This window comes from Brachionichthys hirsutus, chromosome 15, assembly GCF_040956055.1.
Source record: "Brachionichthys hirsutus isolate HB-005 chromosome 15, CSIRO-AGI_Bhir_v1, whole genome shotgun sequence".
NCBI lineage: Eukaryota > Metazoa > Chordata > Actinopteri > Lophiiformes > Brachionichthyidae > Brachionichthys > Brachionichthys hirsutus.
In genome coordinates, this window is record NC_090911.1 from 11,499,794 (window position 1) to 11,520,579 (window position 20,786).

At 50.4% G+C, this 20,786-nt stretch overlaps 5 protein-coding genes across 6 annotated transcripts; 3 read left to right on the plus strand and 2 right to left on the minus strand.

Moving 5' to 3' along the window:
• Positions 1–388: 388 nt before the first annotated feature.
• On the minus strand, positions 389–6,502 carry afg3l2 (AFG3-like AAA ATPase 2). 2 transcript variants are annotated; one of them, XM_068748551.1, is made up of 17 exons: positions 6,338–6,502; positions 5,607–5,706; positions 5,311–5,376; positions 4,733–4,857; positions 4,488–4,640; positions 4,294–4,362; positions 3,975–4,099; positions 3,627–3,900; positions 3,393–3,530; positions 3,059–3,212; positions 2,852–2,959; positions 2,627–2,752; positions 2,434–2,544; positions 1,856–1,971; positions 1,571–1,771; positions 1,287–1,421; positions 389–1,074 (listed from the first exon to the last, which is right to left on the minus strand). In XM_068748551.1, exons 1-17 carry the CDS (start codon positions 6,416–6,418, stop codon positions 859–861), a joined length of 2,298 nt encoding a protein of 765 aa, XP_068604652.1. In that variant the 5' UTR covers positions 6,419–6,502; the 3' UTR covers positions 389–858. The 2 variants fall into 2 exon arrangements, with proteins under 2 accessions (XP_068604652.1, XP_068604651.1); XM_068748550.1 differs by having other exon boundaries at positions 1,287–1,481.
• A 514-nt stretch (positions 6,503–7,016) lies between these two features.
• Positions 7,017–10,161, plus strand: si:dkey-154p10.3 (zinc finger protein 84). Its single transcript, XM_068748727.1, has 8 exons — positions 7,017–7,236; positions 7,452–7,958; positions 8,252–8,798; positions 8,873–8,936; positions 9,102–9,200; positions 9,277–9,410; positions 9,498–9,621; positions 9,922–10,161. The coding sequence occupies exons 2-8, from the start codon at positions 7,512–7,514 to the stop codon at positions 10,097–10,099; spliced, it is 1,593 nt and encodes a 530-aa protein (XP_068604828.1). The 5' UTR covers positions 7,017–7,236; positions 7,452–7,511; the 3' UTR covers positions 10,100–10,161.
• A 288-nt stretch (positions 10,162–10,449) lies between these two features.
• On the plus strand, positions 10,450–14,426 carry tmx3a (thioredoxin related transmembrane protein 3a). Its single transcript, XM_068748728.1, is given in 15 exon segments — positions 10,450–10,480; positions 10,989–11,037; positions 11,156–11,198; positions 11,448–11,571; positions 11,807–11,852; positions 11,987–12,067; positions 12,464–12,563; positions 12,656–12,733; positions 12,938–13,004; positions 13,155–13,253; positions 13,442–13,499; positions 13,584–13,637; positions 13,731–13,787; positions 13,885–14,149; positions 14,238–14,426. Coding segments are annotated over 15 exon segments (1,341 nt in total).
• A 965-nt stretch (positions 14,427–15,391) lies between these two features.
• cdyl (chromodomain protein, Y-like) lies at positions 15,392–18,047 on the plus strand. The gene is made up of 7 exons (XM_068748580.1): positions 15,392–15,577; positions 15,829–16,450; positions 16,569–16,801; positions 16,894–17,066; positions 17,168–17,378; positions 17,457–17,600; positions 17,684–18,047. Exons 1-7 carry the CDS (start codon positions 15,557–15,559, stop codon positions 17,840–17,842), a joined length of 1,563 nt encoding a protein of 520 aa, XP_068604681.1. The 5' UTR covers positions 15,392–15,556; the 3' UTR covers positions 17,843–18,047.
• Positions 18,048–18,175: 128 nt separating this feature from the next.
• On the minus strand, positions 18,176–20,677 carry rpp40 (ribonuclease P/MRP 40 subunit). Its single transcript, XM_068748581.1, has 8 exons — positions 20,536–20,677; positions 20,113–20,257; positions 19,957–20,025; positions 19,712–19,807; positions 19,299–19,421; positions 19,017–19,182; positions 18,808–18,942; positions 18,176–18,678 (listed from the first exon to the last, which is right to left on the minus strand). The coding sequence occupies exons 1-8, from the start codon at positions 20,650–20,652 to the stop codon at positions 18,480–18,482; spliced, it is 1,050 nt and encodes a 349-aa protein (XP_068604682.1). The 5' UTR covers positions 20,653–20,677; the 3' UTR covers positions 18,176–18,479.
• Positions 20,678–20,786: the final 109 nt, after the last annotated feature.

Consider the following 20,786-nt stretch of genomic DNA (forward strand, 5'->3'; position numbering starts at 1 on the left):
GATTATCATTCTCAAAATGTAACATGTTTTGATGTTTGTTGATTTCCTCCGGGTAGCATGTACAAATACTACAAATAAATATTAACAAATATTAAGACTCATCACTTCCACTCCATTTAAACTTCATACCCAAGAGTCAAGATCTGTATTGTGAGTTTAGTGATTCAATATTAGGTTTGGGTGAAATTAATAAATTAACTATTTTTTGAAACAATAATTTAAGTAATTTTTTTTCATGTTTGAATAATGAGGCGACCTTTTTAAAATAAAACCCTAGAATGACTTTCCAGTAGATAAACGATTAGACAGAAGGACAGAGCGCCATCAGCCAATCAAACAGCAGCTCAGGACAAATAGACACGATACTTGTATTTTTAAAAAAAAGGAGTTTTATTCACACAGGTCTGACACTTGAATGCACCGTCAACTTCCGGACCTTGAAGATCAAACGCTTCCACAGTGTGAAAGTGAAGAAAGCATCGTGAAGAAGTGTTTCTGTGTGTTATTGAGTTTCTGCGGAAAGCAATAAATCTCCAAATCTTCCTTTCATCCAGTTCTGGTCAAGAACTTACAAATTAATATACAAATTAATCCATTCACAAGGCCCGTTCTACATCCAGTGTATGCGGTTCTGGCCTCGGTATGGGGAGGTTGGATTTAGAGCGATGGTAGAACACATCCATTCAACAGAATTTATTTAGGAACGTTACACAGTGTTCCACGCTGCGACAGAGTTCTCGACGGAACGTCCACAAACCTTCTCAATAATGGCAGATTTACAAACCTTTTAAATAAACGTCTGTATGTGGGTGTTCAGTCATCCATAAGAAGGTTCTAGAGAGGCCTCCCTCCAGAGCTCTAGCGGGCCACCGGTTCCTCCGAGCCTTCCTCTTTTTCTCCCCGATCCTGGTTCCAGTCCTTCAGACCCTCCGGCAACGTCGTGTCCTCGTCAAAGCTTCCAGTCCCCGCCACGAAGTCCTCGTACGTCGACTTCTCAGCAAATGGACGTTGGCCCAGAAGCTCCACCATGTCGCTCTTATCGAGAACCTCGTTCTCGAGCAGCCGCAGCGCCACCTGCAGGACAGTCACGGGAAGCGAGTGGCGTGAACGGCATGGCTGATTTGGAGCAAGGGTTTCACACACAAGCCTTGATTCTATGGTTCAAAACCAGAGAAAGGTCCGGTATCTTCTCACACTCGCAGCAAAGACGGCCCATTGGGTTCTCCGATCGGTACTTGGAACCGGCACCGACCGACCCGTGACGTTTAAAATCTTTGAACGGTTACCTTCTCCACCTCCGCCTTCTTCTCGCTCAGCAGCTGGTAGGTTCTCTGATAAGCCTCGCTGATGAGGGTCCGGACCTCGCCGTCGATGAGGCGGGCGGTCGCCTCGCTGTACGGTTTCTCTAGGACCATCTCACCCTGCCGGGGCAAGTCGAAGGACACCTGACCCACCTTCTCATTCATCCCAAACTGAACGATCTGCAGCAGGACAGCCACAGAGTTAGACGGGGGCGGGGACACACACACACACACACACACAAAGGAATGCTGAAATATTGACGTCTCACCTGTGCGTAGGCGCTCTGGGTGACCTTTCGGAGGTCATCCTGAGCTCCGGTGGTTATTCGCCCGAAGAAGATCTCCTCCGAGGCACGGCCTCCTAGAGTCATACACATCCGGTCCAGCAGCTGCTCTCTGGTGTACAAGTACTGCTCTTTGGGCAAGTACTGGGCGTAGCCCAGACCCTTCCCCCTCGGGATGATGGACACCTGCGCAGGGCAGAAACAACGCCACGTCAATGACGCAGCACTACCTTTGTGACATTTAAACTTGGACTGCGAATCGTCCACCACCTTCAGCAGAGGATCGGCGTGCTCCAGGAACCACCCGGCGATGGCGTGGCCCGCCTCGTGATACGCCACCGTCTTCTTTTCCTCCGGCTGCAGGATATGGGTCTTTTTTTCGAGCCCTCCAGCACAAACACGGAAGAGATTTTCCCATAAACAGGCTCCGGGGCGTATAAACATCGAGTAAAAGCATATAGATGTTTGCAGAATACTTTACTGATCCCAGAGCTGCTACGCGTTTAACCGTTTAACCACTGTGTTTCAAAACCTCCTCCCTCTTTCCTGGATTCCATCCCGACCACTCTACCCTTTTGTCAGCACTTCTCTATTAGACTTGTTTAATCTGCCTTTATTAACACGTTGAAGATGAATCCTTCACATACAACAAAATGAGTCATGGAGTTCCTCAGGGTTCTGTACTGGGACCATTGTCTCTCCCTCTCTCCCCGTAAGAATCAGGCACATTGTGTTCCCTTAACGGTGAGATACCAACATGTCTTAAAGAAGGCGTCGTAACCCCGCCCCCTGCCCATCTGAGACTAGGATACGCCACATTCCGGGGTTACCAAGGCTGGTTCTCTCACCTACGATTACTCTCTCGATGGCTTGCTCAAAGTGTTTCTGGTTGATGGCATCTGAAAGGTGGCGAGCGGCTATCAGAGCGGCCTCGTTACAAACGTTTGCGATGTCGGCACCTGAGGGAAAGCGGACAGAAGTCTCTCAGATAGACGCCGCAGTCTGAAGTCACGGTTGATTGGTGAAAGGCTAAATGCCTACCTGAGAATCCAGGCGTAAGGGCGGCCATCTTTCTGGCCAGATTGTCTTTGTCCATAGTGGCGTCCAACTTCAGAGGACGAAGGTGGACTTTAAAGATGGATGCTCGACCTTTAATGTCAGGAGGACCTGACGCCGAAAAAAAGGCAGTGAATACCGATACAAAGCTTTTCCTTTTCAAACATATCGCATTTTCCTGAAGCTAAAACACACAGAAATCAAACTCACCGATATAGATTTGCCTGTCAAAGCGTCCCGGTCTCATCAGAGCCGGGTCCAGGATGTCGGGTCTGTTGGTTCCTGCTAGGATCACAACATTGGTCACTGTGTTGAACCCTGGAAGAAAAAAAAAATCGTCAAAAGTGAAGAGAACATTATCAATTTGCTAGATTCGGGGTGTCCCCCCCCCCCCCTCATACGACTCCTGTTACTCACCGTCCATCTCTACCAGAAGCTGGTTCAGAGTGTTCTCCTGCTCGCTCTGTCCTCCATAGTTTCCACGTCCCCGTTTCCGCCCCACGGCGTCAATCTCATCAATGAAGAGGATGCAGGGGGCGTTGTTTCTCGCCATGACAAACAGATCCCTGACCTGCCCAGAAAAAAAATAAATAAATAAAAAAAGACACCAGCATGAGGTCAAAGACTCTTCTCATTGGCCTCCAAGTCACAGAAACGTCTGCAGATTAACCTGAAGGAACCTGTCTTGTAGCTTAGCAACATGAACCATGATGCATCATGGGTGCCCAACGTTCTTACGAGTGTTCCTCACCCTTGCGGGGCCGACGCCCACAAACATCTCCAGGAACTCGGAGCCGTTAACGGTGATGAAGGGGACGTTGGCCTCGCCGGCCGTCGCTTTGGCCAGCAGAGTCTTTCCTGTTCCCGGAGGGCCGGTCAAGATGGCTCCCTACGCGGGCGACAAACAGTCAACACAAAAATACACACAGACACACAAATTGGCAACCCGAGGCTCCCGTCACCTGGCTGGGACCCTCTGCCTCACCTTGGGGATCTTGGCGCCCAGGTTTTCGTACTGTTTGGGGTTCTTCAGAAAGTTGACGAACTCCATGATCTCCAGCTTGGCCTCCTCGCAGCCGGCGACATCTTTGAACTTGATGTCAATCTTGTCTTTAAGGAGCTTCGCGGTCGTCTCGCCGACACTGAAGAGCCCGCCTATTCCACGGCCGGCGCGGCCGGTCACTTGCTTGGACAGCCGCATCATAATGACGAACGCCGCTATTACGCCCAGCAAGGGGAGCCAGCTCATGAGAATCATGCTACAGAAAGAACGATCGTTAGCGGCAGGGTCAATAGTGCACGGGGAGTTTAAGGGGGGGCCGTTATTCCTCACCCATTGCCGTCGGAGGAATAAAGCACCGGCAGATGGTTCTCCGGCTCGATCCCGAGCTCATTGTGGGCAGTCTCCAAGTTTCTTTCAAACGTTTCCACACTCCCGATGTTGAACCAAACGTACTGCTGCAGTGCAAAAAAACCCCACAATGAGCCCCCCTCCCTTGTTGAAATTACCCCTCTGGAGATTAATAAAGTTAAAATAAATAGCACAAAGAATCCTGGAACAACAAGCTGCTTTGCTTTGCACAGATTTATGAATTACAAATGGAGAACTTGAATACGACAGAAATACAGCAGGACGTAAAAATGAAACTCACCCCTTCCATCTTCCCGGGTAGGAAAACGACTTTGACGTGACGCTTGTTGACCACGTTCAGCCGTGCCACCTGATGGATGAAACGCGGACAGTCGTCCCGTTAGACACGGCATCGATGTGGGAGAACGCCCAATTCGAAATGCCAGGACGCGTCACAGCCACGGAAACAGGATCCGTCCAGGTGTCGTCCCTCACCGTTCCCGAGGACAGGTAGACGTTGACGAAATCCTTCCAGGTGATCTCTCGTCCTACGTCCCGGAAGAAGTACGTGTGAATGGCAGCTATCCAGAAGACTGTTGACATCAAAAACGCCATCCGGAAAGTGTTGTCATCCCAGGGAATGTCACCCTGAAACCAAACAGACGAGAGATCAGATCGGTAAAAGGCGACCCCCCCCCCCCCCCCCGGACCAGGTGAACCGTTTCTCCATCCGCACCAACCTTCTGCAGACGACTGTACCAGTCTCGATTGCCACCTCGCCCACCTCGCCCACCTCCCCCTCCGCCACCTCCACTTCCTCCATTTCCTGCTGACTGTCCGGAGGGTTTCTGGGCAGGTGTCTCATCTAGACATTTATAGAAATGCATATTTTCAAATAACTTTCAAATTTTTTGTTATTATCTTGCAACATTTCTGCCACATGATTTGGGTGAGAAAGCGGGTCAGCAAAAGTCATCAGACGAGAGCAGGCGGGAGCAGACGGGAGCAGACGGGAGCAGACGGGAGCAGACGGGAGCAGACGGGAGCAGACGGGAGCAGACGGGAGCAGACGGGAGCAGACGGGAGCAGACGGGAGCAGACGGGAGCAGACGGGAGCAGACCGGAGCAGACGAGAACAGACGAGAGCAGACGGGAGCAGATGAGAGCAGACGAGAGCAGACGGGAGCAGACGGGAGCAGACGGGAGCAGACGGGAGCAGACGGGAGCAGACGGGAGCAGACGGGAGCAGACGGGAGCAGACGAGAGCAGACGAGAGCAGACGGGAGCAGACGTCAGTGGACGTTTAGGGTGTTTCTACCTTTGGGTGCGTCTGTCTCTTTGGGTTTTGGAGTTTTTTGACTTTGTGGAAAATATTTCTCAAAACCTGAAACACAAGACAAAAACGTGACACGCGACTTACGGGAAACATTTCTATTTCCGTACTTACATTACCAAACTCTAATGGCAGCGCCTCAGCTTTAAACAGAGTCTAAACTTCACCCCAACACCAGTCGGAACCTCAGCCTAAAGCTCTTCCTATACTTGAATGTGAAGATCGGTTAAAGCATCAGGAGAGGCCTCGACCCAAACCTCAGCGTCCTGACGGTTCCGTACCTGGAGGAGGTCGGAAGCTCAGCCTCCTGCACGCTCTCTGCAGGTCTGTCAGCAGGCTCCGCCCAGTCTCCACCTGCCCCACTCTGCTCGAACACGTCACCTGACCACCAGGACACAGCAGCCGGCCAATCAAACAGCTTATTTCAATTCGTATTTATTTATTTTTTGAGACAGACGTCATTGCAGGGTCAGTCTCCTCTCCTCACAGCTGCAGTTAAACGAGAAACAGCTGCGTCATCAGTTCTGTTTGTGAACAGGATTATGACATCATCAGATTTACTTATGACATCATCAGATTCACTTCAGGAGAATGCCTTTATGTTTTACTTCGTTTTCCAAATGCAGTAAATATCGCATTGCAGCCATGTTTCATATTCAGACTATGCTTAGTGACTGTCGAGACAGAAGCGGGGACAAAACGCAAAAACCTCGCAGCTCCTGGAGACATTTTCTTTTCTTTTTAATGTCGGTTCAGGTCAAGAGTGAAGGGCATACAACTATTCAATTGTGTGTTTTTACGTAAACACAAAACGCTTTGCTGCTGCTGCTGCGTTCCACCGCAGTCACATAAACTAAAATGCATTCATTGTTTTTTTCTACTGCTTCTTTCGTCCCGTCTCTCCCTCGGTAACGCAACGAACACACACACCGGAGCGATGCGGCAGGCCTGTCGCTCAGACGCAGAAGCCGTCCGGTTGTTACAGATAGCATGTTAGCACGTTAGCACCTACCAGCCGGGCCGCACCGTCGAACCTCAGCAGCCGGATCATGTTCCTGCAGCCGGCGGACAACAGCAGGTAGCGGTGAGCCATCCTCTCCAAACAATGGACCCGAAAGGAGCAGCCTTAAACGCGACTCAGGGTCACTTATTGGGTTCCGTAAACGCACTTGGCCACCATATTGCCCCCTACACACTCTCTCTCTTCTATGTTGCCAGATCTCTCTATTAAAAAGAAGCAAACACGTCTTTAAAGTTTACGACGTTGATAGAAATTCAACAAACAAAGAATAAGACAAACTGGCCAAATAACAGTATCAAAGTGTTTGTAATTCTGCTGCTGACCGACCGCAGTTTCATTGTTACGAGGTGCAAACACGAAGGCGTTCTTCACAACCAAGTACACATTGCATCTAAATGGCGGACATGGCAACACATTTCTTCTTCTGCGTGTTTGATGTACTTTGTTGTTTTACTGCCCTCAATAGGATGAGGCCATTTTTTTCTCTCTTCTAAAAACATTTTATTTATCAAATTATTGTTGAATGTTAACAGAGGAAAACACGCCATGGCTATCATACAAAATAATTTCGGACTAAAAAGAAAAAGAAAATGTGACGAAACGACGCGCGTGACCCAAAACAAAATCCAAGTGACGTCATAACCGTAGAAGAAGAAGAGCGGAAGACAACAGCGGCGGAGATCTGTTTACCCGGAATGACATTTGATAAAACTCTAACGTTTCGGGCTTGACTTCTTTACTATTTACTATCTGGCGGCTAACTTTCCGCCAGATGAACGCACTGGAGCGTTAGCGCCTTTAGCTTTTCCGCGATGCTAACTTTGTGACGTATTTGTGACGTTCCTTGAATAGGCAAACCCAGACCAGTAGCCATGCAGTTCTGTGAAAAGGTACGGTAACCTTCGGATTTCTTATTCGATCTCACACAAAACGGTCTGATCTTAAATCCAAAATTAATATAAGACAAGCCTTAAGTTAGAAATGTACCTGGATCACAGGTATATGAGAGGAAATTATCCTTCCGGTTGTTGTTGTTGTTCCACCTTCAGCAGCAGCAACTGAACTCTGTGATAAAGTGTTGCTCAATCTTTGCCATTGTTTTCAGATTCATGAATGATCCTGTTTGCAGTGCGTTTCCCCTTGATGCCACGGTGATGTCACGGTGATGGCGGCGGTGATGCGGCGGTACCGTGACATCAGTCCCGTCACTCTGCACCTGGAGGGAGGTGCCGTGACGTCGAGTCTCTACTGTGAGGAGGCGGGGGGTCTGTCGGGGGAGCTGGTGGAGTCTTTTCTGGTGGAGCTGTATCGCTGTAAACTCTGTCAGTTCACCTGCCGTCTGAAGGCCTCCGTCAGCAGCCACCTGCTGCTCGAGCATCGCCCCCCCACCTTGACTTACCTGGGGGAGGCTGACGAATCGGGTGGGAATGAGGACAGGGAGGAGGCGGTGCTCCAACGGGAGGCGTGCCCCTATCGGCTCGATTTGAACGGCCAGTCAAAGCAGAGCGATGAGGATGAAGAGTTCCTGTTGTACAACATGCTGGACAACATTAGCCCGCCCGCCTGTGACATCGGCGGCGAGGGGGGGCTGCAGGTTGCACACACTTGTGAGGTAACAACCCTGGTACACACACACGTACACACAAAGACGCACACGAAGTGTCCTGTTAAACCAGGAGGAGTGAGACCTCCTCTGGGTTAAAGTATCCTGTTAAACCAGCAGGAGTGAGACCTCCTCTGGGTTAAAGTATCCTGTTAAACCAGCAGGAGTGAGACCTCCTCTGGGTTAAAGTATCCTGTTAAACCAGAAGGAGTGAGACCTCCTCTTGTCTGAATGAACTCCGTTTTGTCGACGCCCCCACAGCGATGCTGATGTCATTGTTGATTCACTTTTCAACCCTGTAGGTGAGCACACTCTTCGTGGAGGAAAACTCCATCTTCCCGCTGAAGGGGGGCCCAGTGGACCTCTCCTGTCACATTGAGCCCCCCACCACCCAGGAGGAGTTGGCTCAGTCCGCTCACCTCATGACTTTGGGACTGTGTCGCATCTCCAACACAAAACCGCCCCCTGCCCCTCCCTCCAAACCGACGTGCCCCTCCTCTGGAGACCGCCCTCCCCCGACCGACAGCCTGAAGCCAAAGGGGGCTGACGGCGATCGGCCCGGGACGGCCCCCGGTGAACGGGGGCTGCCGTGTCTCCTGTGTCCTCTGACGCTGCCGTCCCAGCGCCTGCTGAGCGTCCACGTCCGGAGCCACCGGGCTGCCGGCGGGTTCAGCTGCGTCTGCTGCAGCTGGACGGCCGACAGCTGGGAACAGCTGCAGCCGCACTGGAGGAGTCACTGCAGGAGGAGGAGGAGGAGGAGGAGGAGGAAGAGGGAGGACCAGATACAGGAGAAGAGGACAACGCTCAAACAGTCACATCGTGGGCGTCTCCACCGCAGCGGCCAATCAGGTGAGGCGACCTTCGGGCGCCAGTGGGGAATTATGAAACAACGACGACGATGACGGGATGGTCGCTTCTTCCAGGGAGTTGGAGGAGCCGCCTGATTGGACGAGCAGGAGGAAGGAAGGAGGAAGAGCGCGGAGACAGGTGGGCGACTGAAACGGACACTTTTTCATCTGGAAAATAAGCGTTTAATTCCACAAAGTGACCCTCAGCGTGTCAAATTAAATGTCAAAAGACATTCTAGCTACTGTATTTAGAAACGATCGTCATCACAGTTCTCAACCGTCGTGCATTTTGATTGGCTCCCAGTCCGACCAGTCGACCCGGCTCCTGTTCGCCGGAGATGAGGCAGGAGGAAGAAAAGGAGGAAGAGGAGGAGGCCGGCTTCTGCTGCTCTCTGTGTCACAGGTGACCCACGTTACCCAGGCGCCTGCCGCAGGCCTCTGATTGGTCACTGAGGCCGCGACGTTTTTCCTCTCCTCAGGATGTTCTCCAGCAAGCTGACGCTGAGACGTCACCTGGGCGTCCACGGAGGGGAGAAGCCCTTCACCTGTCCTCACTGTCCGTACAGCAGCAGACTGAAGGCCTCGCTGCTGCAGCACCTGAGGACACACACAGGTAGCCAGGAGGACGCGCCTGACGACACACACACACACACACACAGAGGAAGCAAATATACTGACTGTGTGCTGTGTGAATCTTCAGGTGAGAAGCCGTACAGGTGCGCCGAGTGTCCGTATGCTTCCATAGATCGCAGCTCCCTGCTGAGACACAGCAGGACTCACAGTCAGGAGAAACCCTACAAGTGTCAACGCTGTGACTACAGCAGGTGACGTTTGAAAACACACACCTGTCTGCTTCCTGCTGATGACGTCATCGGTGACATCGGCATGTTTTAGTTTGCTGTGGGGGCGGGGCGCCTTTCTTTAATCATTTGTACAACAGTTTTCATGTGCTCAGCCTTTTTGTCGCAGTGAGCGGGAATCACATCGCGTTTCCCAGTCGAGTAATTTGATGTCCCATTTTCTGACTCCGCCCCCCCCCCCCTCCACCTGTTTGGCGTCACGTCATTTTAAGTTCGATTTGATTGGCTACCTTCTGTCTCAGTATCCCAATTTCCCTGTCTCAGCATCCAGAAGAAGAGTTTGGACCTCCACGCTCGCCGTCATCACACCGGGGAGGCGTTTCCTTGCCAACAGTGCAAATACTCAAGTCCGGACCGCCACCTGCTGCTGAGACACGTCCGCAGAAACCACGCCCCTCCCAGCAAGTCACACTGTGACCTCACGGGTGATCGGGCACTTTGATTGGACTGACAATGTTTGCAATAGTTGTTGTTGTTTTTTTAATAAAGGGAAAAAAATGAAGTTTAAACATGAATAGTTTTCGTTTTTTGTTTAAACGAACTCGAAACGATCGAACACGAGAACCCCAATAAGGGAAAATTGATTTTCCTGCCATCATCGTGTCTAATATAAAGGAAGAAGAAGAAGAAGAAGAAGAGCGCCCTCTAGGTGAACCTACTTCCGTTGGTGCAGTGGCAATGGACTGTCTGCGTTGTTAATAAAGTTTCATTGGATTGAACGTTAATCCAGTAGATTAGCTGTGTGTGCACTCTGTTGGGTTGCAGATTATCTTTGTGTGTTAAGCAGTCAACATGTCGGCCGTGAGGATCAGCGTCCTGTCAGGTACGTCTCCCAACAGATTCCAGACCCCCCCCCCCCCCACATCATCAATACTCTTCTCTATTTCTGATGCTTGATCAATCACACTGTTAATCTCGTAGCAACTATTAAGCAGCTGCAGGAGATTTTACTGAACAACAACACGTGAAACCGGTCTACAAGTATTGATCCTGATATGACCATATAAGGACATCCTTGGACACGTACGGAACACGATCGATTATTGCTTTTGCCCCTCTATGCGTTATCATCTTACAAAAACTGAAGCGCAGATCAATGAACCAATCACGCCTCCGTACTTCTGCTTTGTGCACATTTTACCGCCGTATTTAAATCTCGTTGCCATAACAACAATAGTCTCCATTGTTGACACCTCTTCATCTGTTAGAGCAGATCAGTTTGTTGATTTATTGATCACATTGTCTCACTTTTGTGTGTGTGTTTTTCTTCACTTGTTTCTTCTTTGTTTGCTGTAATTGTTTGTTTGTTTACTTGTTTGTTTGTTTTCCAGTCCTCCTGCTTCTCTCTGTCTCGGCCTTCGTCGAGGAGCTCGATGACTCGTGAGTTTTTACCAAGCCGGCCAATCATAGGCAGTGTAGGGGCCTGACTAAAACAATAATACTCGGTGTGATTAGTTATTGATGAATAATAACCAATGCGATTGGTTGTATTGAACAGTTTCATGGACACACGAGCATCTGGCGACACCTGGCTCATCAAGGTAAGTCGGAGTGTGAGGACGTCACACTCCTCTTCATCAGGGTCTTCTAATTCAACAATTAGTCCCGATCAACTATTATTGATTATTATTTCACTCATTTCATGACGTCTGATGACCATCTATCACCTTTTAGCTTTAAACATCCTGATTGATATTGTATTATATTTATGATGTCGTGTATAATGCTGCATTGCATCATGATACAATGCGCTGTTGCTATGGTGATGGTGTCTGTGTGTGTGTGTGCAGTTTTACGCCCCCTGGTGTGTGATGTGTAAACAGTTGGATCCTGTATGGCATCAGATCGGGTCAGAGCTCAGAAGTCTTGGCTCAGCGGTCTTTGTTGGCAAATCAGACGCCACCGTAAGCACCGGTCAGTCGCACTGTCAAAATAAAAGCATTGTTGCTGACTTTTCTGTTCTGTTTGACTCTGAACTCACCTGATCGCTAACACAAAAGCCTTGCCTGATGAACACTAGCCTGTACTCGAATCGCTGAGCGTTTTAGCAAACACGCTTGAGTATTTGGCGTCTGACAGCGCGTGATGGGAGTGCGGCAGGTGTGTTACCTGGTTTCCCCCGGTGAGGCTGATGTGTCTGTCTGTGCAGGTTTGGCCAAAGAGTTCCGCGTCAGAGGCTTCCCAGCCATCGTCATGTGAGTCCTCACTGAAAACATGAGACATGAGAACATCGAAGGAGACACATCTAATATGTGTTAGAATTGAAGTAGGTCGCCATGAAAACTTTCATAAAAGTAGTTTCACTTAACTCAAGGTGATCCCGTTTCAGGCTGAAGAAAGATAGCAAGTACAATTATGCCGGACCACGAACCAGAGATGGGATCATGGAGTTTGCTGATCGAGTTGGGGGGTGAGGACACGTGTGTTTGTACGCGTTTAATGAGGACACGGTATTGTACGTGTGTTTGTACGCGTTTAATGAGGACACGGTATTGTACGTGTGTTTGTACGTGTTTAATGAGGACACGGTATTGTACGTGTGTTTGTACGTGTTTAATGAGGACACGGTATTGTACGTGTGTTTGTACGTGTTTAATGAGGACACGGTATTGTACGTGTGTTTGTACGTGTTTAATGAGGACACGGTATTGTACGTGTGTTTGTACGCGTTTAATGAGGACACGGTATTGTACGTGTGTTTGTACGTGTTTAATGAGGACACGGTATTGTACGTGTGTTTGTACGTGTTTAATGAGGACACGGTATGATGTGACGGCTGTCATGTTGTCCCTGCGGTGTCCTCCAGGCCGCTGGTTCGATCTCTGAGTAGCCTGCAGCTCTTCCAGCGCGCCATCAGCCGCCATGATGTCATGTTTGTTTATGTCGGAGCCACGTCGCCACTGAAGGTATACACACACACACACACACACATAAACGCAGACACACACACACATAGACTCAGACACACACACACGACTGACATCTGATGCATTTTCAGGGAAACTACACATCAGCCGCAGAAGAACTGATCGTTCACACCTACTTCTTCTCTACCTCCAGAGACGTCCTCCCAAAGGTTTGAAGTAGAGGAGTTTGGATGATAGTAGAGTATAATAGAGTATAATAGAGTATAGTAGATTAGTGGTGTGCTGACCTCAGGATTGGGTCGCTGCGTTTTGGTCCTGTTGGAGTCCTCAGGCCTCGACCTGCAGCTCCCACTGGATCCGTTCGGGTCACGATGCATTCAGTGCTCTTGGTTCATTTCAGTTTCCATTTCCAGACGGTCTCCCTTTCCTCGCTGCCAGCTGTGGTGGTTTTCAAAGATGGGACCTACTTCACCTTTGACGGTGAGACGCACTTATCTGGCTTTTGAGAGGTAGAACTGATGTTGCCATGGCAACGTTCAGGCCGGATGAAATGATTGGAAGGCTGACCTGAGTGTCCGACTGCCCATTATTTATGGGCAGGTTTTTAATCTTCATTTCTTTGTGTTTCAGAGGAACGTGACGGCGATCTGAAGTCCTGGATCAACAGAGAACGTTTCCCAAACTACTTCAAAATCGACAGCTACACACTGTATGCCATGGGAGACTCAGGTAACGCAACTCAGTGCGATGTCATGGGCTCAGGTAAAAAAAAAAAAAAGGTAACAAATACAACTTAAGTGAATTAACCGAGGAAAACAATCTCTGATGGGCCAAAACACAGACTCTGATTGGTCAAAAGCTGCAGGTGTGAAGGCTGCTGGTTATTCACGCGAAGTAACTCCACTTCTCACCTGCAGGTAAACTGGTGTTGTTGGCGTTGATGGAGGAGACGAGGCGGTGTGAGCAAAGTCTGAGGTAACGCGCCGTCTAGCATCCACCAGTGAACGGTCGTTAAACAGCGTGGCGGCGTCCGTGATGCGTTCCTTGTTACCTTGTTAGATATAAAAGTCTCGTGGAGAAGGTGGCAGCAGAACACAGAGACGTCTACAGCAGGTGAGAGACTCACCTGGCGCAGAGATCAGAGATCAAAACAGCAGCAACCTGAACCGAACTGTCTGTCTGACTGTCTGTCTGTCTGTCTATCAGGCACTTCCACTTTGGCTTCATGGAGGGCAATGACTACATTAACGGACTTGCGATGGGGTGAGTGGGTGATTTATTTTGTGTGACCTCAGTTTTATGCTCAGATGATGTTTTATATTGAATGTTTGGATTTTGTTGTTGTCGTCGTCGTCATCAGTGATGTCATCGTTCCCTCCTTCGTTGCGGTAAATCTGTCCATTGACGGCTACTTCCTGCCTCCTGGCCCAATGGAAACGGAACGCCACCTCTTGGACTTCCTGGATGGAGTCCTGGATGGCAGCGTCCAGGTGTGTTTGGACTCGAGCTTCACTATAGACAGGTCTTTGATTGTATCTAATTGATAACTATTTCAGTGTCAGGGAGGAAACGGCGTCCTTCAGCGCACCCGGCGCTTCATCTATGACATCAGAACCGCGCTGGCAGTAAGTCCTGCGCCCGGTCTGTCTTCTTTCTCATGGAGCTCTGTCCCTCCGATGTCAGTGACCTGATGTCTGATCTGTGTCCATCCAGCCGGTGTTCAGCCAGGCTCCATTCTTTGGCTGTTTCCTGGTTTGCTTCCCTCTCGCCATGGTGTTCTCCGTCTGTTACCTGTGCTTTAAAGCCCGATCTGCCATGAATGAGGAAGATGCTGACAGCGTGGCACTGTCGGCTCCATCACAGCGGCGCAAAAAGAAACTCACTGAGAAGAAGTCCAACTAATGGAGGAGGAGGAGGATGTTTGAAACTGATCCAGATGACACAAGTCACAAACGCCAGTAGACACAAAGACGAGTGTATTAGAATTCAATTCAGGACTGAGTTATACATCCTCAAGGAATCTTGAAATAAAGAGTTTGGGTCTTTTTGATTATTAATGGTCATAATATATTAAAATATTATCTATAATTCCTTTCGCCGTGTTGCCCTAAAACTCCGTTGTACATTCCTGTCAATACGATGAAAAAAACAAGTCCTTATACAGAGAAACATCAGCAAAACATTATAATAATCAGCACTTTGAAGAACGAATTATTTTGAGTTTAACAGAAAAATGTTTTTTTTCTAATGTGTGGGATTTTGAGTCAGTTTCATAAAAGTCAGGTGCAATAAAATACTAGTGCAGGTGCAGTTAAAATTCTCCCAAAACACCATTTTGGCACTTTCCGGATTTTAATATTGCTAATTACATTCATATAAATGCCTGTACCTTATATGACTAATTTTATCCGAAGTTATTAAACGAAGGCATCTTTAATTTACAATCAGTGTGAGCAGCGACGGGCGTGCTTTTATTTTGGAGGTTAGACCGGATGTTCCGGTAAAGTTGCGGTGCTAAGCAGCTAACACCTTCTTTAACTGTGTTAACCAAGCTAATCGTCGGTTTATAGACTAAAAACACGCAACGGAACTCTTTCTCTCATGCTGCTGCTCGACTGAAGAAACATCCGGAAGCTGCTGCTCGTGCACGCGCATCTCCATGGCTACAGAGGATTTCTACGAGGTGACGTGAGCTACTGCTAACGAGCTAACTGTAGCTAACGCTAGAGTTACGGTGGTAAAGTTTGCGAGCTGATGAACTGAAGACAGAAAACACGTCGGCCAGCCAGATTAAAAACTACAGGATGGGTTAGCTCGTGGTTGGCTATTTATTAGCTTCTAGTTAACGACTAGTAAGCCTCTAGTTACTAGTAAGCTTCTGTAACTAGCCGGAAGAGTTTGCTTCGGGAACGAGATGACAGTGCAAAACTTAGGCAATCAGTAAAAACGTGGATCGATCGTGTTCAGGAATGACACAGCTCGGATCAATATGTTATAAATACATTACCGGCAATCGACTAAGTTGAAGTTGGATGCTTCTAGTTCAAAACAAGGTGGGATTATCGATCAGCAATCTTGCTAATCGAATACTATCAGTTGGAAGGACATCCTACTGGTTTCAAACATCTGCCTGTGTTCTATTTGCTGAATGGTGGTTTCTTTTGGGGTCGATCGGATCAGATCAGAGGCTTGTTGTTGGTCACCATAGCAACAGTTATAGTAAACATGGGGACATCACTGACAGGTTGAAATTATTGCTGAAAGTTAAATAAAGATGCCGTGCGTGTGTGTGTGTGTCGTGTAGGTGGAGAGGGTTGTGAACAGGAGGAGAAACAGGAAGGGGAGGGTGGAGTACCTGGTCAGGTGGAGGGGGTACGGTCCGGAAGGGGACACCTGGGAGCCCGAGAGCCACCTGTCCACCTGCATGGCCTACGTGCACAACTTCAACCGGCAGTATGTGGAGCGCCAGCGGGACACTTTGTTACTGCGCTCCACCCGCGGCCTGCCCGGCGCCCACGTCGGCCCCGCCCACAGACAGCCCTGCGGTGACATCAGCGGCAGTTTAGATGTGAAACCCGCTCACCTGCCGCCCCCCGCTGGACTCGCCTGCCGGTTCAGCAGCGGCCTGATGTCGGCGTCCCTGGCCCGCCGCAGCGTGGACCTGTCCAAGACGGGCATCAAGATCCTGGTTCCGAAGAGTCCCATGAACAGCCGCCTGGACTCGGAGGAGTCTCCGAGTGAGGCGGGGGCTCAGGAGGCTCACCTGGTCCCACCCGAGGTCGCCCTGCTGGAGAAACCTGCAGGAGTCCAGCTGGGACCTGGACAGGAGAGGGCCCGCATGGGGACCCGACCCCGCAACCAAACACCGCCGGCCCCACCCAGGCTCATGGTCACGCCTACTGCCATACGACCCCCGAGCGGGACAGGTGAGCTCACGGGGGGGGCAGGCGGCGTGCTAAGTGCGTAAAACGTTTCGTAGCTGGGATAGAAACCAGATTCGGTTCTACAAGTTTCTCCCGTTTCCTCCCCCGACCCCCCCCCCAGGCGATTCACCGCTGATGGAGGCCGTCGCCGCCAGCGGGGCGCCCGGCGTGCCGAGCGCGACGGGGAAACGTCGCCTCGAGGAGCGCTGTGCTTTCGACAAGCGGCTGCGGTTCAGCGTTCGCCAGACGGAGAGCGCGTACCGATACCGCGACATCGTGGTGAAGAAACAAGATGGCTTCACCCACATCCTGCTGTCCACCAAGAGCTCTGAGAACAACACCCTCAATCCGGAGGTGAGCCCCCCCCCCAGTCTCTCTAAACACCTGCTCCAGGTGCCGGTGTCTGTCTGCAGCCGTGACGTTCCACTTTCTCATCATATCATCAGGTGATGAAGGAGATCCAGAGCGCCATGGCGACGGCGGCGTCGGACGACAGCAAGATGGTGCTGCTGGGCGCCGTCGGCAGCATCTTCTGCTGCGGGCTCGACTTCCTGTACTTCATCAAACGCCTGGCAGACGACAGGAAGAAGGAGAGCATCAAGATGGCCGAAACCATCAGGTAGCGGCCGCCGGCGAGGCGTCGGCGCCTCCGAAGGTTTTTGTCTGATGTCCTCGGTGAGCCTTGACCTGCGTTTCGTCTCCCCCCCCCCGCCCCCCCAGGACCTTCGTCAACACCTTCATCCAATTCAGGAAGCCAATTGTGGCAGCAGTGAACGGGCCGGCGCTCGGCCTCGGCGCCGCCATCCTGCCGCTGTGCGACGTGGTGTGGGCCAATGAGAAGGCCTGGTTCCAGACGCCGTACACGTCCTGCGGCCAGACGCCAGACGCCTGCTCGTCCTTCACCTTCCCGCGCATCATGGGCCTCGCCTCGGTCAGTTCCGCGCCGCGCCGCATCGCGTCCGTCCAGCTTCGCCCCGGCCCAAGTTAAAACCGCCATCTTGTTTTCCAGGCCAACGAGCTGCTGCTCAGCGGCAGGAAGCTGACGGCTCAAGAGGCGTGTTCTAAAGGTTTGGTTTCTCAGGTTCTCTGGCCGGGGACCTTCACGCAGGAAGTGATGCTGAGGATCAAAGAGCTGGTGAACGTCGACTCGCTGGTCAGCCGCACGCGGACGCCGCGTCCTTCCTGCGGACGCGGAACCCCCTCGTGTGACTTCCGTTTCTGCTTCTCGTCCCGAAGGTTCTGCGGGAGTCAAAAGCCCTGATGAGGAACACCAGCCGGAGTGCTCTTGAGCAAGCCAACGAGCGCGAGTGCGAGGCCCTCAAGAGAGTCTGGGGCTCATCACAGGGAACCGACTCCATCCTGCAACACCTGCAGAGGAGAACCGAGATCTGCTAGAGCCAGGAGCTGCGACTTATAAATGGAGCCGAACATTCCTCCTCGTCTGGATTTCCTCCAGTTCGCGGAGTTCCACAGGGCTCTAGTCTCGGCCCGTTGTTCAGCTGCATGTTCTAACATTCGGATGATCACATCCAGAACTGATTAATCTCATGATGTGGGCTTTTCGTCTCAACAGAAGCTGGGGAGACCCCCCCCCCCCCCCAGCACTATTACATCAGACTGACAGCATTTAAAAAACCTGATGGGAGTGGCCTGTCGATCAATAAACAGATATCATGTCATATCGAAGAGATTCTTAACGTGAAATGTGAAAACCACAAGTTCGATACTGGAGATCTGATTCATGAATTCATCAAGACAATATTTATGTTTTTGTTTGAAATATTTACAGATTAAACTATAGACTGATGGGGAAGAATCCCACCAAATATAACAGACAACTGTTTGTTTCTGTTTTCAACTTTAATAAAGTTTTCAGACATAAAAAAAAAGTGTTTTAATCGTGACGCTCGTATTCGGCTGACTCGTTTGAATCCAGTCGGACCTGAAACGCGTTTCTACAACAAAACCTGATCCAGATCAAACACAATCTGGATCACGACGGACCTGTTCCAGTGAAACCGGCAGCTGGACATCAGGGCGGACAGGTGTCGTGTGCACCTGTGGCCAGGTGGAGCTGGTAGGTGTGGTCTCGGAACATCAGCAGATTGTAGAAGTTCTCTCCTCCTTTCAAGACTCCGTGCTCGTTGTTCCCCCAAGACACCGGACTGTCGACAAACCCGTGAACAGTTAGGGTCGCCCAGGTCTCCGGATGAGGCTCCTCCAGGTACGACCTGGAAAGAAAGATCTGATGCTAATGTGCCCAAACAGCCTCCCTCGTCCTCTGCCATGGAGCTCGTCATGGAGACAAAGTCGTACTGGAACATTAAGGTGACATCCTGGTCCGACACCGATCAGCTGACCTGATCTGCTGGATGAGGCGCTGGACGTCCTGAGGAAGCAGCAGTCCACGGACAGAGACGCTCAGAGCTCTCGAGACGGTCGTCTTCGGCTCAGGGCAGATCAGAGACGACAGGAAGCTGTTGGACGAGTTCTCACTGAAACCACAGAAGAAGAAGAGTCGACGGGAGGAGATGTCAAGTGACCCAGGCTCACAATTCCGGTCGCTCACCTGCCGATGTCGGCGTCCACGGCTCCGAGCCACTCGAGGAAACTGTGAGGGTCACATGACCGCAGCGCCGGGCAGGACAGGTCCGTCAGCGTGCGGCTGCTGACCTCCGGCCTGCGCTCGGCGCATTTGTAACGAGACAGGAGGGGCTGCAGAGAGGCTCCGCCCCCTACACGACAGAGAGAAGGGGGTGAGAGGTAATGTAGCTTGTAGCTTTAGCTAAAGGTAGCGCTCGTGAAGTAGCATTAGCTTACGCTAGCCGTGGGTTCGATGGTGGAACCTCACCTGGGTGATGCGACAGCAGGAAGTCAACCTTCAGGCAAAGTCGTGACCTCAAACCTGTGAGGAGTCTCTGGTAGGCCCGCCCACCAGGAGCCCAGCAGCTGTCAGTCAAATCTACAGAAACCACTGCAATACACACATGTACACAGATATAGTACTTTAGTACTACATGTTAGCCGTTGAGTCAAATTAAAGCCACATTTGATAACTGTTAATATTCTTCTATTGGTCGTTGTAGTAGATTCTCGTGTGACGTCATTTTAAACCCGCCTCCTGTCTGGATTGACCAATCGGCACGTGTTAACACAAGCACACCTGAAGCAGGTACCGTCTGGTGTTTCTAAAATAACGTTTGTTTCGTCAGATCATGCATCGTCAGCAGACGTGAGACGAGTTATGTCATTGTGATGTCAGACCAAATCTCCGGTTGGATCTGTGGTTGAATCGAGAAGGTTTTCCTTCGACTCCCAACACCTCAAACGAGTCTTTGTCCAGCGAGAGAACCAGGCGACCTGAAGAAGGGAGACAGACAAACGGGTCCGTTCAGGAAAGCAACCGAAGCTGGCTCACAGCGCTCGTTAATATTTCAGCAGATAGAAAGACTGCTGCACTCTGATTGGTTAAAAACAAAAATCACGCTGCATCATCAGAGAGTGTTTACCGTTTGGCAACAGAGCGACACAGTTATCTTCATCTATCCTGGTCCTATAAGACACACCGTACACACTACCTGAGAGACACACACACACACACAGATGGACAGGTTGTCGAGAGGTCAGGAATAAAATCGTGCGTCAGGTGTGTTTATTGGTTTTACCCTGGTACACGGCAGTCTCCAGGAAGTGCTTGTCCAGCAGTTCATACACCGGCAGATCCCGGATCAGGTAGAAACCGCTGAAACCGTTTAATACAGCGTCCAACTGAGGGGGAGTGGAGTTACACTCAGGCAGCAACACGGACACCTGCACAGGCAAAACAACATAGGAACTGTCAGGCTCTGTCAGCATTAGGTTGTTTCAAGAAGCTCTCCAGCTGACTCACCTGTACAGGTGTGTTCTTTGTGTTTAATGTTTAAATTGCGGTCCTGTGACATCTAACAATAGAACATCTGATTCCTCTGAGCTCGCCGACTTTTATTTTGAAATTTCGTGCACCGCACTGTGCCACACGGCTTTCTGTTAGCATGCTAGCTCCTAGCTCCTAGCTCATAACATATGATAATCCCGGCTAACCGTCTTACCTTGTAGTTGAAGTGATGTTTTTCCACTTGTGAATCCAGTCGGTTCTTCTCGTTCAGGAAACTGGACCGCTCGCAAACCAGCAGAGACCGCGGAGTCTGATTCGAAACGCCGTACATCTTCCCCCCAAAAAACTTTATTCAAAGTGTTTAACTTTCCCCCCCCCCAAACTACGAAACTTTATTCAAACTGTCCATCGCTATTTAACATGATACCAAGATGGCAGCTTCTACAGCGGACTGGATTTTAGTTG

Coding starts and splice junctions, on each gene's coding strand:
- afg3l2 (XM_068748550.1), bottom strand. CDS start 6,418: ATGGCTCACCGCTACCTGCTGTTGTCCGCCGGCTGCAGGAACATGATC. Junction 4,100..4,293: donor TACCCGGGAAGATGGAAGGG/GTGAGTTTCATT, acceptor TTTGCACTGCAG/CAGTACGTTTGGTTCAACAT. Junction 2,545..2,626: donor CCTTACGCCTGGATTCTCAG/GTAGGCATTTAG, acceptor GCTTTCCCTCAG/GTGCCGACATCGCAAACGTT.
- si:dkey-154p10.3 (XM_068748727.1), top strand. CDS start 7,512: ATGGCGGCGGTGATGCGGCGGTACCGTGACATCAGTCCCGTCACTCTG. Junction 7,959..8,251: donor AGGTTGCACACACTTGTGAG/GTAACAACCCTG, acceptor TCAACCCTGTAG/GTGAGCACACTCTTCGTGGA. Junction 8,937..9,101: donor GAGGAAGAGCGCGGAGACAG/GTGGGCGACTGA, acceptor ATTGGCTCCCAG/TCCGACCAGTCGACCCGGCT.
- cdyl (XM_068748580.1), top strand. CDS start 15,557: ATGCTTCTAGTTCAAAACAAG. Junction 15,578..15,828: donor TGCTTCTAGTTCAAAACAAG/GTGGGATTATCG, acceptor TGTGTCGTGTAG/GTGGAGAGGGTTGTGAACAG. Junction 17,067..17,167: donor AAGATGGCCGAAACCATCAG/GTAGCGGCCGCC, acceptor CCGCCCCCCCAG/GACCTTCGTCAACACCTTCA.
- rpp40 (XM_068748581.1), bottom strand. CDS start 20,652: ATGTACGGCGTTTCGAATCAGACTCCGCGGTCTCTGCTGGTTTGCGAG. Junction 18,943..19,016: donor GTGGACGCCGACATCGGCAG/GTGAGCGACCGG, acceptor CTGTGGTTTCAG/TGAGAACTCGTCCAACAGCT. Junction 18,679..18,807: donor CGCCTCATCCAGCAGATCAG/GTCAGCTGATCG, acceptor CTTTCTTTCCAG/GTCGTACCTGGAGGAGCCTC.